General features: G+C 42.0%; 1 protein-coding gene across 1 annotated transcript in view; it reads left to right on the top strand.

Moving 5' to 3' along the window:
- Positions 1 to 22,162, top strand: part of kcnk17 (potassium channel, subfamily K, member 17) — a 40,365-nt gene extending 18,203 nt beyond the window's left edge. The window contains exon 5 of the mRNA XM_021585498.1: positions 21,951 to 22,162. Within this exon, the coding sequence (XP_021441173.1) occupies positions 21,951 to 22,162 (212 nt within the window). The remainder of the gene's footprint in view (positions 1 to 21,950) is intronic.
- The last annotated feature ends 1,085 nt before the right edge of the window (positions 22,163 to 23,247 follow it).

Below are 23,247 nucleotides of genomic sequence, written 5' to 3'. Positions count from 1 at the left end.
GAGTAGACCTCCAGAACTGGTGAACAGAATGAGCAGCAGTACCTGGGGAATCCATGACATCATCTTTATTCTAGTTTGCTAATATAATAGCCTTTAGCTGGTCCTACTTTTTCATTTTTCATCCCAGCCCTCGCCGCAGGAGGCCTTTTGCCTCTTGGTAGGCCATCATCGTAAATAAGAATTTGTTCTTAACTGACTTGTCTAGTTAAATAATTAAAATATCAGAACATTTTGGTAGCATGTTATACAAGTGGATTTTTCTCATCACTCAGGTAGTAGTAGCCTGTCCTACTTCCGACCAAAAGCCTGTGACTTGTCTGATAATCAATCAATGTGATTTTGATTCACTGAATCTGTCTGTATATTTGGTTAATTGATTGGATAAGTGGAAGCTCATTTTTTTGCTTGCTCATCTATCACTGATCAGAAACATTTACCATGAAATAATGTAGCCTAAAGCAAGTGTATTATTTCTCTCGTCTCACGTAGTAGCCTAACCTTATATCCAGTAGCCTTAAATAGAGCCTATGATATTTTCCCATCGACCCAATGTAAACCAAAATCCTGACTCCTGTCTCTCATGACAATTCCTAACTTTACTCTGTAATCCACAGGTTGCATTATCAATGCACGTCTCGCCTATGCATGTCACAATACTGCTATAACATTTCCCCATATGCTGTCTCGTATTGCTGCCCATGTTTTGGTACTACTATTGGAGAGCCCTTCTTTGTCTACATCCATTCAGCATTGTTCACAGCCTCTTAAACCTTAGCCCCACCCGTCTCTTTATGGGTTGATCCCTGCGTTCTGTACTAACTTGCCAGCTACACACACATATAAATATATGAGAGAGAGAGAGAGAGAGAGAGAGAGAGAGAGAGAGAGAGAGAGAGAGAGAGAGAGAGAGAGAGAGAGAGAGAGAGAGAGAGAGAGAGAGAGAGAGAGAGAGAGAGAGAGAGAGAGAGAGAGAGAGAGAGAGAGAGAGAGAGAGAGAGAGAGAGAGAGAGAGAGAGAGAGAGAGAGAGAGAGAGAGAGAGAGAGAGAGAGAGAGAGAGAGAGAGAGAGAGAGAGAGAGAGAATGTAATCCAGACTTTGAAAAGGTTGAGGACAAGCAAGAGTGGGGACTGTAAATACACATTATTCTCCACATATTTTTCGAAATATTTAAGTACCCAGAAACTGCTGGTGATTGGTGTGTGCGCACATACACTATATATACAAAAGTATGTGGACAACTCTTCAAATTGGTGGATTCTGCTATTTCAGCCACACCCGTTGCTGACAGGTGTATAAAATCGAGCACACAGACATGCAATCTCCATAGACAAACAACAGCAGTAAAATGGCCTTTACTGAAGAGCTCAGTAACTTTCAACGTGGCTCCGTCATAGGTCGCCACCTTTCCCACCAGTCAGTTTGTCAAATTTCTGCCCTGATAGAACTGCCCCAGTCAAGCTTAATGGAATGGATCTCTAAGGCCAACAGCCACACACAAGCCTAAGATCACCATGTGCAATGGCAAGCATTGGATGGAGTCATGAATCACACTTTACCACCTGGAATTCTGATGGATGAATCTGGGTTTGGCGGATGCCAGGAGAATGCTACATGCCCCAATGCATAGTGCCAACTGTAAAAGTTGGTGGAGAAGGAAAATTGGTCTGGGCTGTTTTTCGTGGTTTGGTCTAGGCCCCTTAGTTCCAGTGAAGGGAAATCTTAACGCAACAGCATACAATGACATTCTAGACAATTCTGCACATCCAATTTTGTGGCAACAGTTTGGGTAAGGCCCTTTCCTGTTTCAACATGACAATGCCCCTGTGCACAAAGCGAGGTCCATACAGAAACGGTTTGTCGAGATTGGTATGGAAGAACTTGACTGGCCTGCACAGAGCCCTGACCTCAACCCCTTCGAACACCTTTGGGATGAATTGGAACGCTTACTATGAGTCAGTCCTAATTGCCCAACATCACTACCCAACCTCACTAATGCTCTTGTGGCTGAATGGAGGCAAGTCCTTGCAGTATGGTTCTAACATCTAGTAGAAAGCCTTCCCAGAATAGTGAATGCTGTTATGGCAGCAAAGGGGAAACCAACTCCATATTAATGCCCATGATTTTGGAATGAGATACTCGATGAGCAGGTGACCACATACTTTTGGTCATGTAGTGTAGCTAACGTTAGCAAACTAAATTGTCCAGCAGCTCACGTTAACGTTAGCTAACTTTAGATACTTTGGGTAACTTTTTCTGCAATCAGAGGCTAGCTAGCTAGTTAGCAAGGTGGAAAAAGCATACAGTGCCTTCAGAAAGTATTCACACCCCTTGACCTTTTCCACATTTTGCTGTGTTGAAGCCTTAATTTAAAATAGATTAAATAGAGACTTGTCGTCAATGGCCTACAGACAATACCCCATCATGTCAAAATTATGTTTTTCAAAATGTTTACAAATTAATTAGAAATTAAAGGCTGAAATGTCTTGTGTCAATAACTATTCAACCACTTTTATGGCAAGCCTTTAATAAATTCAGGAGTAAAAAATTGCGTAATAAATTGCATGGACATGATTTTTGAATGACTACCTCATCTTTGTACCCCACACATACATGGCGCCGAAGAGGATAGCTTACATTTTACATGCTGCTAACCAACTGTGCTATTTTGTTAGTTTCTTGTGTTTGTAACTTGTTATTTTACTTATTTTGTTCATAATGTTGCTGCTACCGTCTCTTATGACCAAAAATAACTTCTGGACATCAGAACAGCGATTACTCACCTCGAACTGGAAGAAGCTTTTTCCTTTAATGACTCTGACGAGAAGGATATACTGCTTTCCCGGGAACAGGCCCAAAGACAGAGAAAAAGGGGGCTGAAGTCGGGCTGCCTGCTGAGAATTCGTAGGCTAGCGAGTAAACTCCCACTGCCATCCGTTCTATTGGCTAACGTGCAATCATTGAAAAATAAAATTGATGTCCTACGATCAAGATTATCCTACCAACAGTACATTTAAAACTGTAATATCTTATGATTCACCGAGTTGTGGCTGAACGACAACACGGATAATATACACCACAGACCGACGCTGGCACTAAGACCGCGTTCAACAGCCAACAAGAAAATGCTCATCCAGAAGCGCTGCTCCTTGTGGCCGAGGACTTTAAATGTCACCTACGGTAGAACTACAGTATATTGAAAAATATGACGTAAATCTCATCCAGTAATTACATATCGAGGATTGGAGGATTCTAAATTATAACCAAAAGCCGTGCCACTGGGGAGACCCCATCCACAAATAGTCAAAATACAGAGAGGTGTTGATAAAGGTATATTGTCCTGCTAACAGCCCATAATGTGCTATTATAATATTGTACATGGTGTCCAAGTCAGGATAACCAAAACATGTATTTATTAAAGACCATCAGAAAGAATGCTGGTACTTATTTATTTTGATCCAAAGCCATGAAGGAGCGAGTCACTCAGCTCTATGTAGGTGCCGGCTATATGATAGTGCCATCAACTTGATAATATATAACGATATTTTGGAGGTTATTTCATTTTCAAAAAAACAAAGGTGAGAGATTGTAATCAGAATAAAGGCCAAAATAATATTTGTAAAGGCAAAAACATTTATTTCTGTTTTTAGAGGAAGAGAAACTCTGGGCCAATTGTGTGCCACCCTATGGGACTCCCAATCGTGGTCGGATGTGATACACAAAAATAATAATACTTAACTTAGAACCTAACTTAGAAATACATTTGATGATATAATTCTCCCCCTACCCTCCATCTAGGCAAGTCTATTGTCCAGCTACTTGCTAGAACAGCAGGAATGTTACCTTAGTCAGCGGCATTATTAGTGCGATGCCCCTTAAGAACAAGTTCTTATTTACAAGGACAGCCTACTCCTTCCTCCCCATCGGGGAATTGAACCCCAGTGTGCCTGCACACAACACAGGGATTCTTTTGTGAAATAGCTAAATAGCCCAGCACTGTAGCCTACTCCCGACTGTCACGTTGTACGAGTAGGTATTTTCCATTCCATCCTAATGGAAACCCAGAGGATTTTTTCTTGGAGTAGAAACAACATAATATTAAGCAAATGAATTAAGCAAGCAACAGTCAAAAGTTTGGACACACCTACTCATTCCAGGGATTATCTTTATTTTTTACTATTTTCTACAATGTAGAATAATAGTGAATAAATCACAACTATGAAATAACACATATGGAATCAGTTAATTAAGAACAAATTCTTATTTACAAGGACAACCTACTCCTTCCTCCCCATCGGGAAATTGAACCCCAGTCTCCTACATGCCCACATGGCACAGGGACTCATTTGCTAAATAGCCCAGCACTGTAGCCCACTCCTGACCATCACGTTGTAGAGCGTCATTTTTTCCGCTCCATCGTAAAGGAAACCCAGAAGGTTTTTTGTTTATCTTGAATAGAAACACCATAATATTAATCAAGTTAATCAAGCAAAATTTCTTAAAATCATTTCTATATGCTATGTTCTTACAAAAAAGGTTTTAAATTCTCTAGTACATCTGCTATTGAAGGCTATCAAATGCTTCTCAAAGATGCTCTCTGGTGGTCAAACTAGCACTAACTAGCATTAATGGTACCAGTGGTTGGCACTTAAAAAGAATCCTAGAGTGTCAGCTAAAGATTTACAGAAATCTCTGGAACATGCTGACATCTCTGTTGACAAGTCACTCTCTTGACTCACTCTCCAAGATCGCATAGTAGTTCAGACGTCTTTTGTCCTCGTCTTGTCGTGTCCTGTATATATATATATTTACAACTTTTTTCACATACATTTTATTTTTATTTTCCATCAACTCATCTTCAAAACACTCTCCTGCAACCCGCCTCACCAATTTATATTTATAAAAAAGTATTATTTACCTCAGATCTGTAATCCTCCAAGAAGCTAGCCAGAAACTCCAAGAAGCTAGCCAGAAACTAGCCAGAAGCTAGCCAGGAGCTAGCCCAGAAGCTAATCCAGAAGCTAATCAGAAGCTAGTTAGCTTCTTTACTGGCAAATTGTTAGTATTCAGCTAACCACGGTTTGTGGTCATCGGCTATCCTTTGGCTCGAAAATCTATCGAAAATCTATCGCCAGTTTTGTACGGCGCAGCGCGGCTCGGAACGGAACATACCGGACCAATTTTTCTCTCCATGTCCCTGGATTTCGACTGCTCTCTGGACATTCATGCCCGGATCTCACAGCTAGCTAGCTGCTATCCGTGTGACAATCGGCTTTCGTCGATTCCGGAGCAAGCATCGGTTGTTCCGGTGCTAGCCAGCTCCGTCAATCACTCCTGAGTTCCATCATTCACTCCTGGGCTGCGGTCACCTATCCGGACCCGTTTTGCTGCCTACGCGGAGCCCCACCGGGCCTTCACAACTGGACTGCCGACGTTATCTACCTGAAGGAGATGGCTCCTCCGTCGCGACGTTACCTGTCCGTTAGCTGTCTTACCGGCTGCTATCTGAATAGACAATCGGACAATTTATTTATTTTTATTATTATTATGTTTTCTTCTCGGGCCTCTATAACTATATCTATTGTTCTTATTTTTGTTGTTGTTGTGTGATTTGGATTAATCCCCTCTACCACACGGAACCCCACTAATCTACTGACCGAACGCAAGAGGTGGCTAACAACAGACTCCAACCTATGCTAGCTTGCTACTGATGGCCTGGCTAGCTGTCTAAATCGCCGTGACCCTCAACCAACCTCTCCACTCACTGGACCCTTTTGATCACTCGACTAAGCATGCCTCTCCTTAATGTCAATATGTCTTGTCCATTGCTGTTCTGGTTAGTGTTTATTGGCTTATTTCACTGTAGAGCCTCTAGTCCTGCTCATTATACCTTATCCAACCTATTAGTTCCACCACCCACACATGCAATGACATCTCCTGGTTTCAATTATGTTTCTAGAGACAATATCTCTCTCTTCATCACTCAATACCTAGGTTTACCTCCACTGTATTCACATCCTACCTTACCTTTGTCTGTACATTATACCTTGATGCTATTTTATCGCCCCCAGAAACCTCCTTTTACTCTCTGTTCCAGACGTTCTAGACGACCAATTCTTATTGCTTTTAGCCGCACCCTTATTCTACTCCTCCTATGTTCCTCTGGCGATGTAGAGGTGAATCCAGGCCCTGCAGTGCCTAGCTCCACTCCTATTCCCCAGGCGCTCTCTTTTGACGACTTCTGTAACCGTAATAGCCTTGGTTTCATGCATGTTAACATTAGAAGCCTCCTCCCTAAGTTTGTTCTATTCACTGCTTTAGCACACTCTGCCAACCCGGATGTTCTAGCTGTGTCTGAATCCTGGCTTAGGAAGACCACCAAAAATTCAGACATTTTAATTCCAAACTACAACATTTTCAGACAAGATAGAACGGCCAAAGGGGGCGGTGTTGCAATCTACTGCAAAGATAGCCTGCAGAGTTCTGTCCTACTATCCAGGTCTGTACCCAAACAATTTGAACTTCTACTTTTAAAAATCCACCTCTCTAAAAACAAATCTCTCACCGTTGCCGCCTGCTATAGACGACCCTCTGCCCCCAGCTGTGCTCTGGACACCATATGTGAACTGATTGCCCCCATCTATCTTCAGAGCTCGTGCTGCTAGGCGACCTAAACTGGAACATGCTTAACACCCCAGCCATCCTACAATCTAAACTTGATGCCCTCAATCTCACACAAATTATCAATGAACCTACCAGGTACCTCCCCAAAGCCTTAAACACGGGCACCCTCATAGACATCCTAACCAACTTCCCCTCTAAATACACCTCTGCTGTCTTCAACCAAGATCTCAGCGATCACTGCCTCATTGCCTGCATCCGTAATGGGTCAGCGGTCAAACGACCTCCTCTCATCACTGTAAAACGCTCCCTGAAACACTTCAGCGAGCAGGCCTTTCTAATCGACCTGGCCGGGGTATCCTGGAAGGATGTTGACCTCATCCCGTCAGTAGAGGATGCCTGGATATTTTTTTTAAATGCCTTCCTAACCATCTTAAATAAACATGCCCCATTCAAGCAATTTAGAACCAGGAACAGATATAGCCCTTGGTTCTCCCCAGACCTGACTGCCCTTAACCAACACAAAAACATCCTATGGCGTTCTGCATTAGCATCGAACAGCCCCCGTGATATGCAGCTGTTCAGGGAAGCTAGAAACCATTATACACAGGCAGTTAGAAAAGCCAAGGCTAGCTTTTTCAAGCAGAAATTTGCTTCTTGCAACACTAACTCAAAAAAGTTCTGGGACACTGTAAAGTCCATGGAGAATAAGAACACCTCCTCCCAGCTGCCCACTGCACTGAAGATAGGAAACACTGTCACCACTGATAAATCCACCATAGTTGAGAATTTCAATAAGCATTTTTCTACGGCTGGCCATGCTTTCCACCTGGTTACTCCTACCCCTGTCAACAGCACTGCACCCCCAACAGCAACTTGCCCAAGCCTTCCCCATTTCTCCTTCTCCCAAATCCATTCAGCTGATGTTCTGAAAGAGCTGCAAAATCTGGACCCCTACAAATCAGCCAGGCTAGACAATCTGGACCCTTTCTTTCTAAAATTATCTGCCGAAATTGTTGCCACCCCTATTACTAGCCTGTTCAACCTCTCTTTCGTGTCGTCTGAGATTCCCAAAGATTGGAAAGCAGCTGCGGTCATCCCCCTCTTCAAAGGGGGTGACACTCTTGACCCAAACTGCTACAGACCTATATCTATCCTACCATGTCTTTCTAAGGTCTTCGAAAGCCAAGTCAACAAACAGATTACCGACCATTTCGAATCTCACCATACCTTCTCTGCTATGCAATCTGGTTTCAGAGCTGGTCATGGTTGCACCTCAGCCACGCTCAAGGTCCTAAACGATATCTTAACCGCCATCGATAAGAAACATTACTGTGCAGCCGTATTCATTGATCTGGCCAAGGCTTTCGACTCTGTTAATCACCACATCCTCATCGGCAGACTCAACAGCCTTGGTTTCTCAAATGATTGCCTCGCCTGGTTCACCAACTACTTCTCTGATAGAGTTCAGTGTGTCAAATCGGAGGGTCTGTTGTCCGGACCTCTGGCAGTCTCTATGGGGGTGCCACAGGGTTCAATTCTTGGACCGACTCTCTTCTCTGTATACATCAATGACGTCGCTCTTGCTGCTGGTGAGTCTCTGATCCACCTCTACGCAGACGACACCATTCTGTATACTTCCGGCCCTTCTTTGGACACTGTGTTAACAACCCTCCAGGCAAGCTTCAATGCCATACAACTCTCCTTCCGTGGCCTCCAATTGCTCTTAAATACAAGTAAAACTAAAAGCATGCTCTTCAACCGATCGCTACCTGCACCTACCCGCCTGTCCAACATCACTACTCTGGACGGCTCTGACTTAGAATACGTGGACAACTACAAATACTTAGGTGTCTGGTTAGACTGTAAACTCTCCTTCCAGACCCATATCAAACATCTCCAATCCAAAGTTAAATCTAGAATTGGCTTCCTATTTTGCAACAAAGCATCCTTCACTCATGCTGCCAAACATACCCTTGTAAAACTGACCATCCTACCAATCCTCGACTTTGGCGATGTCATTTACAAAATAGCCTCCAATACCCTACTCAACAAATTGGATGCAGTCTATCACAGTGCAATCCGTTTTGTCACCAAAGCCCCATATACTACCCACCATTGCGACCTGTACGCTCTCGTTGGCTGGCCCTCGCTTCATACTCGTCGCCAAACCCACTGGCTCCATGTCATCTACAAGACCCTGCTAGGTAAAGTCCCCCCTTCTCAGCTCGCTGGTCACCATAGCATCTCCCACCTGTAGCACATGCTCCAGCAGGTATATCTCTCTAGTCACCCCCAAAACAAATTATTTCTTTGGCTGCCACTCTTTCCAGTTCTCTGCTGCCAATGACTGGAACGAACTACAAAAATCTCTGAAACTGGAAACACTTATCTCCCTCACTAGCTTTAAGCACCAACTGTCAGAGCAGCTCACAGATTACTGCACCTGTACATAGCCCACCTATAATTTAGCCCAAACAACTACCTCTTTCCCAACTGTATTTAATTTATTTATTTATTTTGCTCCTTTGCACCCCATTATTTTTATTTCTACTTTGCACATTCTTCCATTGCAAAACTACCATTCCAGTGTTTTACTTGCTATATTGTATTTACCTTGCCACCATGGCCTTTTTTGCCTTTACCTCCCTTCTCACCTCATTTGCTCACATTGTATATAGACTTGTTTATACTGTATTATTGACTGTATGTTTGTTTTACTCCATGTGTAACTCAGTGTCGTTGTATCTGTCGAACTGCTTTGCTTTATCTTGGCCAGGTCGCAATTGTAAATGAGAACTTGTTCTCAACTTGCCTACCTGGTTAAATAAAGCTAAAATAAATAAATAAAAAAGTCTACGATATGTAAAACACTAAACAAGAATAGTGTTCAGAAGCCACTGCTGTCCAAAAAAACATTGCTGCACATCTGAAGTTCACAAAAGAGCACCTGGATGTTACACAGCGCTACTGACAAAATGTTCTGTGGACAGATGAAACTAAAGTTGTGTTGTTTGGAAGGAACACACAACATTATGTGCGGACAAAAAAAGACACAGCACACCAACATCAAAACCTCATCTCAACTGTAAACTATGGTGGACGGACTATCATGGTTTTGGGCTGCTTTGCTGCCTCAGGGCCTGGACAGCTTGCTATCATTGACGGAAAAAATGAATTCCCAGGTTTATCAAGACATTTTGCAGGAGAATGTGAGGCTGTCTGCCAATTGAAGCTGAACAGGAAATCCCCCAGAAGTTGGGTGATGCAACAGGACAATGACCCAAGAAGTAAATCAACAACAGAATGGCTTCAACCGAAGACAATATGCCTTCTGGAGTGGCACAGTCAGAGTCCTGACCTCAACCCGATTGAGATGCTGTTGCATGACCTCGAGCAGTTCACACCATACATCCCAAGAATATTGCTGAACTGAAACAGTTTTGTAAAGGGGAATGGTCCAAAATTCCTCCTGACTGTTGTGCAGGTCTGATCCGCAACTACAGAAAACAATTTGTTAAGGTTATTGCTGTCAAAGGAGTGTCAACCAGTTATTAAATCCAAGGGTTCACATACTTTTCCCACCATGCACTGTGAATGTTTACACAGTGTTCAATAAAGACATGAAAATGTATAAATGTTTGTGTGTTATTAGTTTAAGCAGAAAGTATTTGTTTATTGTTATGACTTAGATGAAGATCCGATCAAATTGTATGACCAATTTATGCAGAAATCCAGGTAGTGTACATACATACTGTATACACTCACCGGACAGTTTATTTGGTTCACGAAAATGGATTGCTCCTACAGACAGTGAGTCATGTGACTGTGGCTTGCTATATAAAGCAGGCAGACAGGCATCGAGGCATTCAGTTACTGTTCAATTTAACATTAAATGGGCAAAACGAGTGACAAACCCAATTGAGATGGTTTGGGATGAGTTGGACTGCAGAGTGAAAGAAAAGCAGCCAAGTGCTCAGCATATATGTAGGAACTCCTTCAAGACTGTTGGAAAAGCATTCCAGGTGAAGCTGGTTGAGAAAATGCCAAGAGTGTCCAAAGCTGTCATCAAGGCAAAGGTTGGCTACTTTGAATAATCTCAAATACAAAATAGATATTGATTCGTTTAACTCTTTTTTTGGTTACTACATGATTCCATATGTGTTATTTCATAGTTTTGATGAAATAAATGAAAACCTTGAATGAGTAGGTGTGTCCAACCTTTTGACTGTGGATGACTCAACATTATACACGTCAGCTACTACAACGAGTAAAATCACTGCAACACTTAACAATGACCTGTAGTCAGTTTCAGAATGAGTGGCAAGAAATAAGTCAGTCCTAAATATTTAAAAAACTAAAAGCATTTCATTTGGGACAAATCATTCACTAAACCCTAAACCCCAACTAAATCGTGTAATTAATAAGGTGGAAATTGAACAAGTTTAGGAGACTAAACTACTTGGAGTAACCCTGGATTGTAAATTGTTATACTCAAACATATTGATGCAACAGTAGCTAAGATGGGGAGAGGTTTGTCCATGATAAAGCGCTGCTCTTCATTCTTAACAGCAATGTCATCAAGGCAGGTCCTACAGGCCCTAGTTTTGTCGCATCTGGACTGATGCCAAGTCGTGTGGTCAGGTGCCACAAAGAGGGACTTAGGAAAATTACAAGCATAGCTGTCCCTTAAATATACAGGTAGAGTTAACATTAATAATATACATGTCAATCACTCATGGCTTAAAGTAGAGGACAGATTGACTTCATCACTACTTGTTTTTGTATGAAGTATTAACATGTTGAACGCACCTAGCTGTATGTTTAAAATACTAGCACACACCCATCATACCCAACAAGACTTGCAGCAGGGGGTCTCTTCAATCTCCCAAATTCCAGAACAGACTATGGGATGCACAGAGTACTACACAGAGACATGGCTACATGGAACTCTATTGTACATAAAGTAACTCACTCAAGCAGTAAAATCTGATTTTTAAAAAACTGATAAAAATACACCTTATGGAACAGTTAGAACTGTGAAGTGTCACACACACAGGTGCAAACACACCCATGCAAACTATACACACACGTACACCTGATTGTGTGTTGTAGTAGAGTATTGGCCAGAGGGCACACACTTACTGTATTGTGAAATCTGTTGTAAAATGTATTTATTTATTTAAATTGTATTATAATATGTGACCAACCGGCTCAAATCAGTTAATTTTTGAAATTGTGTTTTTTATATTAGATGCTATATCATACATTACAGGTGAGGAACAATGGGAAAGTAATTATGCTTTGAAAATTGATAAACTTGTAATATCACTTTTGAGAAAAAGACCTTTGAATGTTTTGGTACCTACTGGACAGCTCTTCTTTGTCTACACCCATTCAGCATTGTTTAACACCCTCTTAAGCTTTAGCACCACCCATCTCCTTAAGGGTTGATCTGAGTGTTCTGAACTAACAACAGCAGTCAGGCACCCAAGCTAACTTGCTAGCTTCAGTGGGGAGAACAAGTATTTGGTACACTGATGATTTTGCAGATTTTCCTACTTACAAAGCATGTAGAGGTCTGTAATTTATCATAGGTACACTTCAACTGTGAGAGACGGAATCTAAAACAAAAATCCAGAATATCAAATTGTATGATTTTTAAGTAAATAATTTGCATTTTATTGCATGACATAAGTATTTGAATACCTACCAACCAGTAAGAATTCCGGCTCTCACAGACCTGTTAGTTTAGTTAGCCCTCCTGTTCTCCACTCATTACCTGTATTAACTGCACCTGTTTGAACTCATTACCTGTATAAAAGACACCTGTCCACACACTCAATCAAACAGACTCCAACCTCTCCACAATGGCCAAGACCAGCGAGCTGTGTAAGGACATCAGGGATAAAATTGTAGACCTGCACAAGGCTGGGATGGGCTACAGGACAATAGGCAAGCAGCTTGGTGAGAAGGCAACAACTGTTGGCGCAATTATTAGAAAATGGAAGAAGTTCAAGTTGACGGTCAATCATCCTCGGTCTGGGGCTCCATGCAAGATCTTACCTTGTGGGGCATCAATGATCATGAGGAAGGTGAGGGGATCAGCCCAGAACTACACGGCAAGACCTGGTCAATGACCTGAAGAGAGCTGGGACCACAGTTTCAAAGAAAACCATTAGTAACATACTACGCCGTCATGGATTAAAATCCTGCAGTGCACGCAAGGTTCCCCTGCTCAAGCCAGCGTATGTCCAGGCCCGTCTGAATGGTAAAGGGTGCCAATGACCATCTGGATGATCCAGAGGAGGAATGGGAGAAGGTCATGTGGTCTGATGAGACAAAAATAGAGCTTTTTGGTCTAAACTCCATTCACAGTGTTTGGAGGAAGAAGAAGGATGAGTACAACCCCAAGAACACCATCCCAACCGTGAAACATGGAGGTGGAAACATCATTCTTTGGGGATGCTTTTCTGCAAAGGGGACAGGACGACTGCACCGTATTGAGGGGAGGGTGGATGGGGCCATGTATCGCGAGATCTTGGCCAACAACCTTCTTCCTTCAGTAAGAGCATTGAAGATGGGTCGTGGCTGGGTCTTCCAGCATGACAATGACCCGAAACACACAGCCAGGGCAACTAAGGAGTGGCTCCGTAAGAAGCATCTCAAGGTCCTGGAGTGGCCTAGCCAGCCTCCAGACCTGAACCCAATAGAAAATCTTTGGAGGGAGCTGAAAGTCCGTATTGCCCAGCGACAGCCCCGAAAACTGAAGGATCTGGAGAAGGTCTTTATGGAGGAGTGGGCCAAAATCCCTGCTGCAGTGTGTGCAAACCTGGTCAAGAACTACAGGAAACGTATGATCTCTGTAGTTGCAAACAAAGGTTTCTGTACCAAATATTAAGTTCTGCTTTTATGATGTATCAAATACTTATGTCATGCAATAAAATGCAAATTAATTACCTAAAAATCATACAATGTGATTTTCTGGATTTTTGTTTTAGATTCCGTCTCTCACAGTTGAAGTGTACCTATGATAAAAAATTACAGACCTCTACATGCTTTGTAAGTAGGAAAACCTGCAAAATAGGCAGTGTATCAAATACTTGTTCTCCCCACTGTTCCTCCAGACACAAATGAGAGAACAGCTCACTGAATATTACCCGCCCTAGCAGAGCTGGTTAGGCTGTTATGTTATCCAGAGCGTTGGTGACTGCAACTATGATGTCAAATTGTCCATTCGTAAATTCAGAACGTTCAGAGAGCACACTGTGTCCAGTGTGGCTGATGAGTAGGGTTGATCCAAACGTTCTGACCTCACAACGGCAGTCAAGCACGCAAGTTAACTGACCATACTCACACTATTTTTATCAGGAAGGGCTCATTGAGATTTAAAATCTCTTTTTCAAGAGGGTCCTGGCCAAGATAGGCAGCACCAAGTCATTACAACAATTACATACAAACAACATGAAAAACTACAAGTAATCTAGTAAAAACCATAGAATTCAAAAGAGTATAACAAAATTTAAAACATTGACAGGTCAGGGAATCAGTCTCAAGCTCATTCATCAGTGATTTAAAAATACCAATCGTGACAAGTTCTTCCAGTTTAAAAGTATTTTGTAAGGCATTCCAAGACGATGGCGCAGAGTAAATACAGTAAAAGCCCTTTTACCAAATTCAGTTCAGACATTTGGAACAGTTAGCAGGATAAAGTCCAGCGAACGAAGAGAGTACCCACCACATTTCTGAACAATACAAATGCCCAAATAAAATGGTAGTAAACCCAAAATGGCTTTGTAAATAAAAGTATACCAGTGCCTGAGCCTAAGAGTGACCAGAGAAGGCTAGCTAACCCTGGTATACAAAGTGCAGTGGTGCGTAAGGGTTTTGCAGTTTTAAAATGAATCTCAATGTGCCATGGTAAAGGGTGTCAATTGATCTCAAACACTGAACGGAAGCATTCATATATAAAATATCCCCATAGTCTAGTAAAGGCATAAATGTAGCTGATACTAGCCTCGTTCTGGCTTCAAAAGAAAAACAGGCCTTATTCCTCAAATAAAATCCCAATTTCAGCTTCAATTTTTTTGTAAGTTATTGAATATGCGATTTAAAAGAGAGGCCGTCATCAATTAAAATTCCAAGATATTTACAGTGCCTTGCGAAAGTATTCGGCCCCCTTGAACTTTGCGACCTTTTGCCACATTTCAGGCTTCAAACATAAAGATATAAAACTGTATTTTTTTGTGAAGAATCAACAACAAGTGGGACACAATCATGAAGTGGAACGACATTTATTGGATATTTCAAACTTTTTTAACAAATCAAAAACTGAAAAATTGGGCGTGCAAAATTATTCAGCCCCCTTAAGTTAATACTTTGTAGCGCCACCTTTTGCTGCGATTATAGCTGTAAGTCGCTTGGGGTATGTCTATCAGTTTTGCACATCGAGAGACTGAAGTTTTTCCCATTCCTCCTTGCAAAACAGCTCGAGCTCAGTGAGGTTGGATGGAGAGCATTTGTGAACAGCAGTTTTCAGTTCTTTCCACAGATTCTCGATTGGATTCAGGTCTGGACTTTGACTTGGCCATTCTAACACCTGGATATGTTTATTTTTGAACCATTCCATTGTAGATTTTGCTTTATGTTTTGGATCATTGTCTTGTTGGAAGACAAATCTCCGTCCCAGTCTCAGGTCTTTTGCAGACTCCATCAGGTTTTCTTCCAGAATGGTCCTGTATTTGGCTCCATCCATCTTCCCATCAATTTTAACCATCTTCCCTGTCCCTGCTGAAGAAAAGCAGGCCCAAACCATGATGCTGCCACCACCATGTTTGACAGTGGGGATGGTGTGTTCAAGGTAATGAGCTGTGTTGCTTTTACGCCAAACATAACGTTTTGCATTGTTGCCAAAAAGTTCAATTTTGGTTTCATCTGACCAGAGCACCTTCTTCCACATGTTTGGTGTGTCTCTCAGGTGGCTTGTGGCAAACTTTAAACTACACTTTTTATGGATATCTTTAAGAAATGGCTTTCTTCTTGCCACTCTTCCATAAAGGTCAGATTTGTGCAATATACGACTGATTGTTGTCCTATGGACAGAGTCTCCCACCTCAGCTGTAGATCTCTGCAGTTCATCCAGAGTGATCATGGGCCTCTTGGCTGCATCTCTGATCAGTCTTCTCCTTGTATGAGCTGAAAGTTTAGAGGGACGGCCAGGTCTTGGTAGATTTGCAGTGGTCTGATACTCCTTCCATTTCAATATTATCGCTTGCACAGTGCTCCTTGGGATGTTTAAAGCTTGGGAAATCTTTTTGTATCCAAATCCGGCTTTGAACTTCTTCACAACAGTATCTCAGACCTGCCTGGTGTGTTCCTTGTTCTTCATGATGCTCTCTGCGCTTTTAACGGACCTCTGAGACTATCACAGTGCAGGTGCATTTATACGGAGACTTGATTACACACAGGTGGATTGTATTTATCATCATTAGTCATTTAGGTCAACATTGGATCATTCAGAGATCCTCACTGAACTTCTGGAGAGAGTTTGCTGCACTGAAAGTAAAGGGGCTGAATAATTTTGCACGCCCAATTTTTCAGTTTTTGATTTGTTAAAAAAGTTTGAAATATCCAATAAATGTCGTTACACTTCATGATTGTGTCCCACTTGTTGTTGATTCTTCACAAAAAAATACAGTTTTATATTTTTATGTTTGAAGCCTGAAATGTGGCAAAAGGTCGCAAAGTTCAAGGGGGCCGAATACTTTCGCAAGGTACTGTATATGAGGTTACAACCTCAATCTCCTTGCCCTGACAGATAGTAATAGGAGAAAGGTTCAGAGGTCTATTTCTTGCTTTAGAAAACACCATTAGTTTAGTTTTGTCAGTATTGAGGATAAGCTTCAATTGACACAAGGTATGTTGAACAGTATAAAAAGCAGTTTGCAAGTTCTGTATGGCTTTTGTAAGAGATGATGCACAACAGTAAATAACAGTATCATCAGCATAAAAATGAAGTTGCGCATTTTGGACATTTTTGTCTAAATCATTTATATAAATAGTGAATAAGAGAGGACCAAGTACAGAGCCTTGGGGCACACCATGAAAGACAGACAATTTAACAGACATAAGCCCATCAAATTGATTGCACTGAGTTCTATCAGACAGATAGTTAGCAAACCATGCAACTGCATGCTCTGAAAGACCTACACTCGACAATCTCTGCCTGTATCAAAAGCCTTAAAGATCAATAAAAAGTGAGACACAGTGCTGTTTTTGTCAAGGGCTTCAGTGATATTATTTAAAACCTTCATGGCTGCTGTAATTGTGCTATGCTTCTTCCTGAAGCCTGATTGGTACATTGATAAAATAGAGTTAGTAAATAAAAACTATTTTAGCTGTTCACTCACAAGGGTTTCAAGTATTTTCACCAGGGGTGACAGCTTTGAGATTGGCCTATAATTATTTAAAAGAGTTGGATCTCCCCCTTTTAAAAGTAGTAGGACAAATGCTGATTTCCAGATTTTCAGAATTTCATTACATTCCAGGGTTAGATTAAGTGGTTCAGCTATGAAATCAGCTGCCAGATTTAAAAAGCAGGGATCCAAAAGATCAGGACCTGCAGTCTTTCTCTGATATAATGATTTCAGGGCTTTATGTACCACCTGCACTGAGAATGGCAAAAAGCTAAACGTTTGACCAGCTCTCACTGGTTCATCCACACAGGGTTGTACAGAGACAGAGGACACTGAATCAAACAGCCTACCAGATGATACAGATTGCTCATTGAAACAATTCAGCATTTCAGTTTTGTCATATACAGCAACAGAGTCCTTCAAAACACATGATGGTAATTCATTAACATTACTGTTACCAGACATATACTTAATAGCCTTCCAAAACTTTCTATTCAGACTTGGCCTTCCTGAGAAGAAAATAACACTTGATTCGTAACTGCCTAAAAATAAGCCAATCAGCATCAGAACATGATGAACATTCAAAGCAAGAAACTCCAAATGTTTACAAATAGTTTCAGACTTTGCCACACTTACAGGGAATTGAGTTTTTACATATATAGCCACACCCCCACCTTTCTTAACTCGATCAGTGCGCTAAACATTGTAACCACTTGTACAAATATCCTTACAAAAACAGGCTTGCTGAGCCATGTTTCCGAAAACACAATTACATCAGCATCAGTTGATTTAGCCCAAATCCTAACCGCATCAATTTTTGAAAACAGGTTGCGTACATTTAAATGAAAAATACCAAAACCAGATCTTGATTTAAAATCAGAGGGGGTTTGAAGACATTGCATATTAGGGCCAGGGTTAGGTTGAACGTTACCTGATATCAACAAAAAAATAATAACTAAGCACCTCTGTTTAATAACCTTGCATGGCTTCTCTTTTTTAAGAGACCTAATGCAAGCAAATTCTACAAGTGAGTTTCCAGACAATACAAAACAGTCATTTAAAACCATTAGACTTTGGTAGTGACGCAAATTCGTACTGTTCACATCATGCCACAAATACATCTGCACTTGGACGAGTGGACCGAGTAAAAAAAAAACGAGTTCCTGCAGACAAAATGTCTAATGGACGGGAGAGCACATTGTCAGATGTACTCACCCAGCGACAATGTTCGTTTTCTCCAGAGTTCAGTAAAGTCAGTGCACAACGCAATACCACGAAAATTGTCATTTTCTCTGACAAATGTAAAAAATAGAGGCCAACGAAGGTACGGGGAGAGAGGGACAGCGTGTATGTATGAGTCTGAATGTGAGTATTTGCGCGTGTGAGTAGATTGGGTCTTGAGGTCGATGGAGAGAACAGGTTGGGGATTGTTGAGCTGCCACTGACAGCTAGGCGAAGAGCAAAAAGGAGCCGCTTGGACGAGACACTCCGCGGATGAAGAAGGAACTCAGCCAGAGATAGGGTTACTTTGGTAAACTTCAAGTAATGAAGTTCCGAGTTGAGAGAGACCCGTGATCTTTACACCAGCAAAAACAAAATAGTTTGCACTACACAACAAGGAAGTTACTCAACCATAAATAAATAGGTTATTAGTAGGTTAAAATGTACTAGTCACAGACAAACGACTTGACATGCTGCCATCTTGGATTTGGATCATACCAGCACTAGCAGAGCTGGTTAGGCTGTTTTTTTGTTTTTTTGAAGGGACTCTCTTCCATTCAGCGACAAGACCATTAGTGAGGTCGGTACTGATGTTGGGCGACTAGGCCTGGCTCGCAGTCGGCATTCCAATTCATCCCAAAAGTGTTCGATGGGGTTGATGTCAAGGCTCTGTGCAGGCCAGTCAAGTTTTTCCACATCGATCTCAACAAACCGTTCCTGTATGGATCTCGCTTTGTGCATTTGGGATTTGTCATGCTGAAACAGAAAAGGGCCTTCCTCAAACTGTTGCTACAAAGTTGGAAAATATTTCCCTTCACTGGAACTAAGGGGCCTAGCCTCAGCCAATGAAAAACAGACCTAGACCATTATTCCTCCTCCACCAAACTTTTACAGTTGACACTATGGATTGGGGCAGGTAGCATTCTCTTGGCATTCGCCAAACCCAGATTTGTCCCTCCAGAGAACGCATTTCCACTGCTCCAGAGTCCAATTGCGGTATGCTTTACACCACTCCAGCTGATGCTTGGCATTTCGCATGGTGATCTTAGGCTTGTGTGCGGCTGTTCAGCCATGGAAACCCATTTCTTGAAGCTCCAGACGAACAGTTCTTGTGCTGAAGTTGCTTCCAGAGGCTGTTTGGAACTCGTTAGTGTTGCAACTTAGGGCAGACGATTTTTACGCGATACGCACTTCAGCACTCGCTGGAGCTTGTGTGGCCTACCACTTTGCGGCTGAGACGTTGTTGCTCCTAGATGTTTCCACTTCAGAATAACAGCATTTACAGTTGACCGGGGCAGCTCTACCAGGGCAGAAATGAGACAAACTGACTCGTTGGAAAGGTGGCATCCTATGATGGTGCCATGTTGAAAGTCACTGAGCTCTTCAGTAAGGCCATTCTACAGCCAATGATTATCCATGGATATTGCATGGCTGTGTGCTCAATTTTATAAACCTGTCAGCAACGGGTGTGGCTGTAATAGCCAAATCCACAAATGTAAACAGGTGTCCACATACGTTTTTATATATAGTTTATATTACTGTCTTAATTTTTTGCAGGACCCCAGGAAGAGTGATGGGGGTCCATAATACATAGAATACAAATACCTGTGTAATGATCATGCTGTTAAATCATTTTCTTGATATGCCAGGTGGATGGATTAACTTGGCAAAGAAGGAATGTGCGTATGAAATGTTTCCATGTGAGATGTTCTTCACGTGTTTGATATTTTTTTGACATGCGTGTGTGGGCTTACTTGTGTGTTTTATGAGCTAGCGCTAGCACACACATGTTTACTTAAATGCTTGTTTCAAAGAATCCTAAAGAAATTGACAGACAAACGTGGTATTTATTATTTAACTAGCATTTTATTATGTAATTCCTAAATACATTTTGGCAAAAAAAATGTTTACTTTACCTTGCTTAATCACATGACAGAAACTCTGATAATGACTTCAGTAGAGTTGTTATCAAATACCACACAAATGAGGTTACGATGCCATCTTATCACGGTGGTCAGGCCGTGATAACTACTTCCGACGCCGACAGAGCTGGCCGTCATCATGAAGTGCTTTGAGAGACTAGTCAAGGACCATATCACCTCCACCCTACCTGACACCCTAGACCCACTCCAATTTGTTTACCGCCCAAATAGGTCCACAGATGATGCAATCTCAACCACACTGCACACTGCCCTAACCCATCTGGACAAGAGGAATACCTTTGTGAGAATGCTGTTCATCGACTACAGCTCAGCATTTAACACCATAGTACCCTCCAAACTCGTCATCAAGCTCGAGACCCTGGGTCTCGACCCCGCCCTGTGCAACTGGGTACTGGACTTCCTGACAGGCCACCCCCAGGTGGTGAGGGTAGGTAACAACATCGACGAGATGGCCTACAGGGAGGAGGTGAGGGCCCTCGGAGTGTGGTGTCAGGAAAATAACTTTACACTCAACGTCAACAAAACAAAGGAGATGATTGTGGACTTCAGGAAACAGCAGAGGGAACACCCCCCTATCCACATCGATGGAACAGTAGTGGAGAGGGTAGTACGTTTTAAGTTCCTCGGCGTACACATCACAGACAAACTGAATTGGTCCACCCACACAGACAGCATCGTGAAGAAGGCGCAGCAGCGCCTCTTCAACCTCAGGAGGCTGAAGAAATTTGGCTTGTCACCAAAAGCACTCACAAACTTCTACAGATGCACAATCGAGAGCATCCTGTCGGGCTGCTCCGCCCACAACCGTAAGGCTCTCCAGAGGGTAGTGAGGTCTGCACAACGCATCACCGGGGGCAAACTACCTGCCCTCCAGGACACCTACACCACCCGATGTCACAGGAAGGCCATAAATATCATCAAGGACAACAACCACCCGAGCCACTGCCTGTTCACCCCGCTATCATCCAGAAGGTGAGGTCAGTACAGGTGCATCAAAGCTGTGACCGAGAGACTGAAAAACAGCTTCTATCTCAAGGGCATCAGACTGTTAAACAGCCACCACTAACATTGAGTGGCTGCTGCCAACACACTGACTCAACTCCAGCCACTTTAATAATGGGAATTGATGGGAATTGATGTAAAATATATCACTAGCCACTTTAAACAATGCTACTTAATATAATGTTTACATACCCTACATTATTTATCTCATATGTATACGTATATACTGTACTCTATATCATCTACTGCATCTTTATGCAATACATGTATCACTAGCCACTTTAAACTATGCCACTTTGTTTACATACTCATCTCATATGTATATACTGTACTCGATACCATCTACTGCATCTTGCCTATGCCGCTCTGTACCATCACTCATTCATATATCTTTATGTACATATTCTTTATCCCTTTACACTTGTGTGTATAAGGTAGTAGTTTTGGAATTGTTAGCTAGATTACTCGTTGGTTATTACTGCATTGTCGGAACTAGAAGCACAAGCATTTCGCTACACTCGCATTAACATCTGCTAACCATGTGTATGTGACAAATAAAATTTGATTTGATTTGATTTCTGATTTGATTTGATTTGATATTTGTGCTGCTTCTCCCCTTATGCCCTGGTGAAGGCTATAGGCTGAAACACTTTGGTTTTAATAATAAACACAAAGTGTCTGTCAAGTCAATCTATATTGTCTTCCAAGAGTTGCTGAATATTTTGTTCACATTTTCTGCTCGGTTCTATAGACAGTAATCCCGACCAGTACTATCCAGAGTGGTACAGCATCCTCATGGCTTCCTGGATCTTCTTCGGGCTGGCCTGGTTGGCCCTAGTCATCAACCACACCAGCGACATCCTGGAGCGGCTCAACACCCACCTTAAACACTGGTGGAGCCCTGAGGAACCTAGCAACGCAGGACCGGTGGATGAGGTCAAGGAAACCCCGGTGGACGGTTAAAAGCAATAAAGAGAAAGTAAAAACTGTTGGTGATCTCATCCAAAGAAAGAGGTGCTTGCATCTAGACGCTAGTTGCATTTTCCTCATTAATGGTAAGGATTGGGGTTAGGATTAAGGGAAGGGAAGAAGATTCTAGATCTGCATCTAGGGGAAACTAGCAGTAAGTCAGACCTGGGATTGAACATGAAGCAAGCACGGGATCATGATGAGCAGCAATGGGTTGGCAGTTCTTCTGGTAGTGCTAAATGTTAATGCAAACATACTGGGACCATGTCTATGTTCCCTCAGCCCCATGTTCCATCAGCCCAATGTTCCTCTCAGTCCTATGTCCCCTCAGCTCTATGTTACCTCAGTTCTATGTTCCCTCAGTTGTATCTTCTAAACGAGATCAGCAACCCAAATGAGAGGAAGAAACATTTTTGAAATTCTCTCAATATTGAGTATTTTTGGGTCTGCACAGAATGTAATCTTGCTTAACCCATAACTAAAGTATTGCATACTTTGTCAGATGCTCGATTAAGTTCTGGGTCCATATGTGTTAAGAGAATAGATAGAAAAAGGATCGGAACCAGAATGAAGAGCTCCACCCACTCTCTTTGAAAGTAACGGGCAAGTCTATAGGCCAAAATTCCCTCCCCTTACGAAATTCAAAAGATGCTATCATCTGCAAAATAGTGATTGGTCCAAAGCTCCGGAACTAATGCTACTCATTATCTCACGCATCCCATTGTATCATGACAGATCTACTGTATCATTTATGTTTACATAGTCTGTCCACAAGAGATTACACAGAATGTACCCCTGTTTAAGAGGGGGGGTGAAATGGAAGAGAAGGCCAATATAGATAAAAACTTGATGTTATGTGATAAGAAATATTTCACATAGCATATATTCTTCACACCCATGATGTACACAGGTATTTTGCCCTTAACAAAAAAACAGGCTTCTGCCAAACCATTGGCCAATTCGCTGCAAATTTGTGGCAAGCTCATGCATGAAAATTAGTTTTGTGGCAAACTGTTGCGGCGAGTTCGGGCAAAGAATTCTGTGAAACTTGTGGTGAACTTTCTACTGTTTGCTGCAAA

This window comes from Oncorhynchus mykiss, chromosome 26 (assembly GCF_013265735.2).
Source record: "Oncorhynchus mykiss isolate Arlee chromosome 26, USDA_OmykA_1.1, whole genome shotgun sequence".
Classification (NCBI taxonomy): Eukaryota; Metazoa; Chordata; class Actinopteri; order Salmoniformes; family Salmonidae; genus Oncorhynchus; species Oncorhynchus mykiss.
The sequence above is the reverse complement of the archived record's forward strand: the minus strand, read 5'-3'. Positions and strand labels throughout refer to the sequence as shown.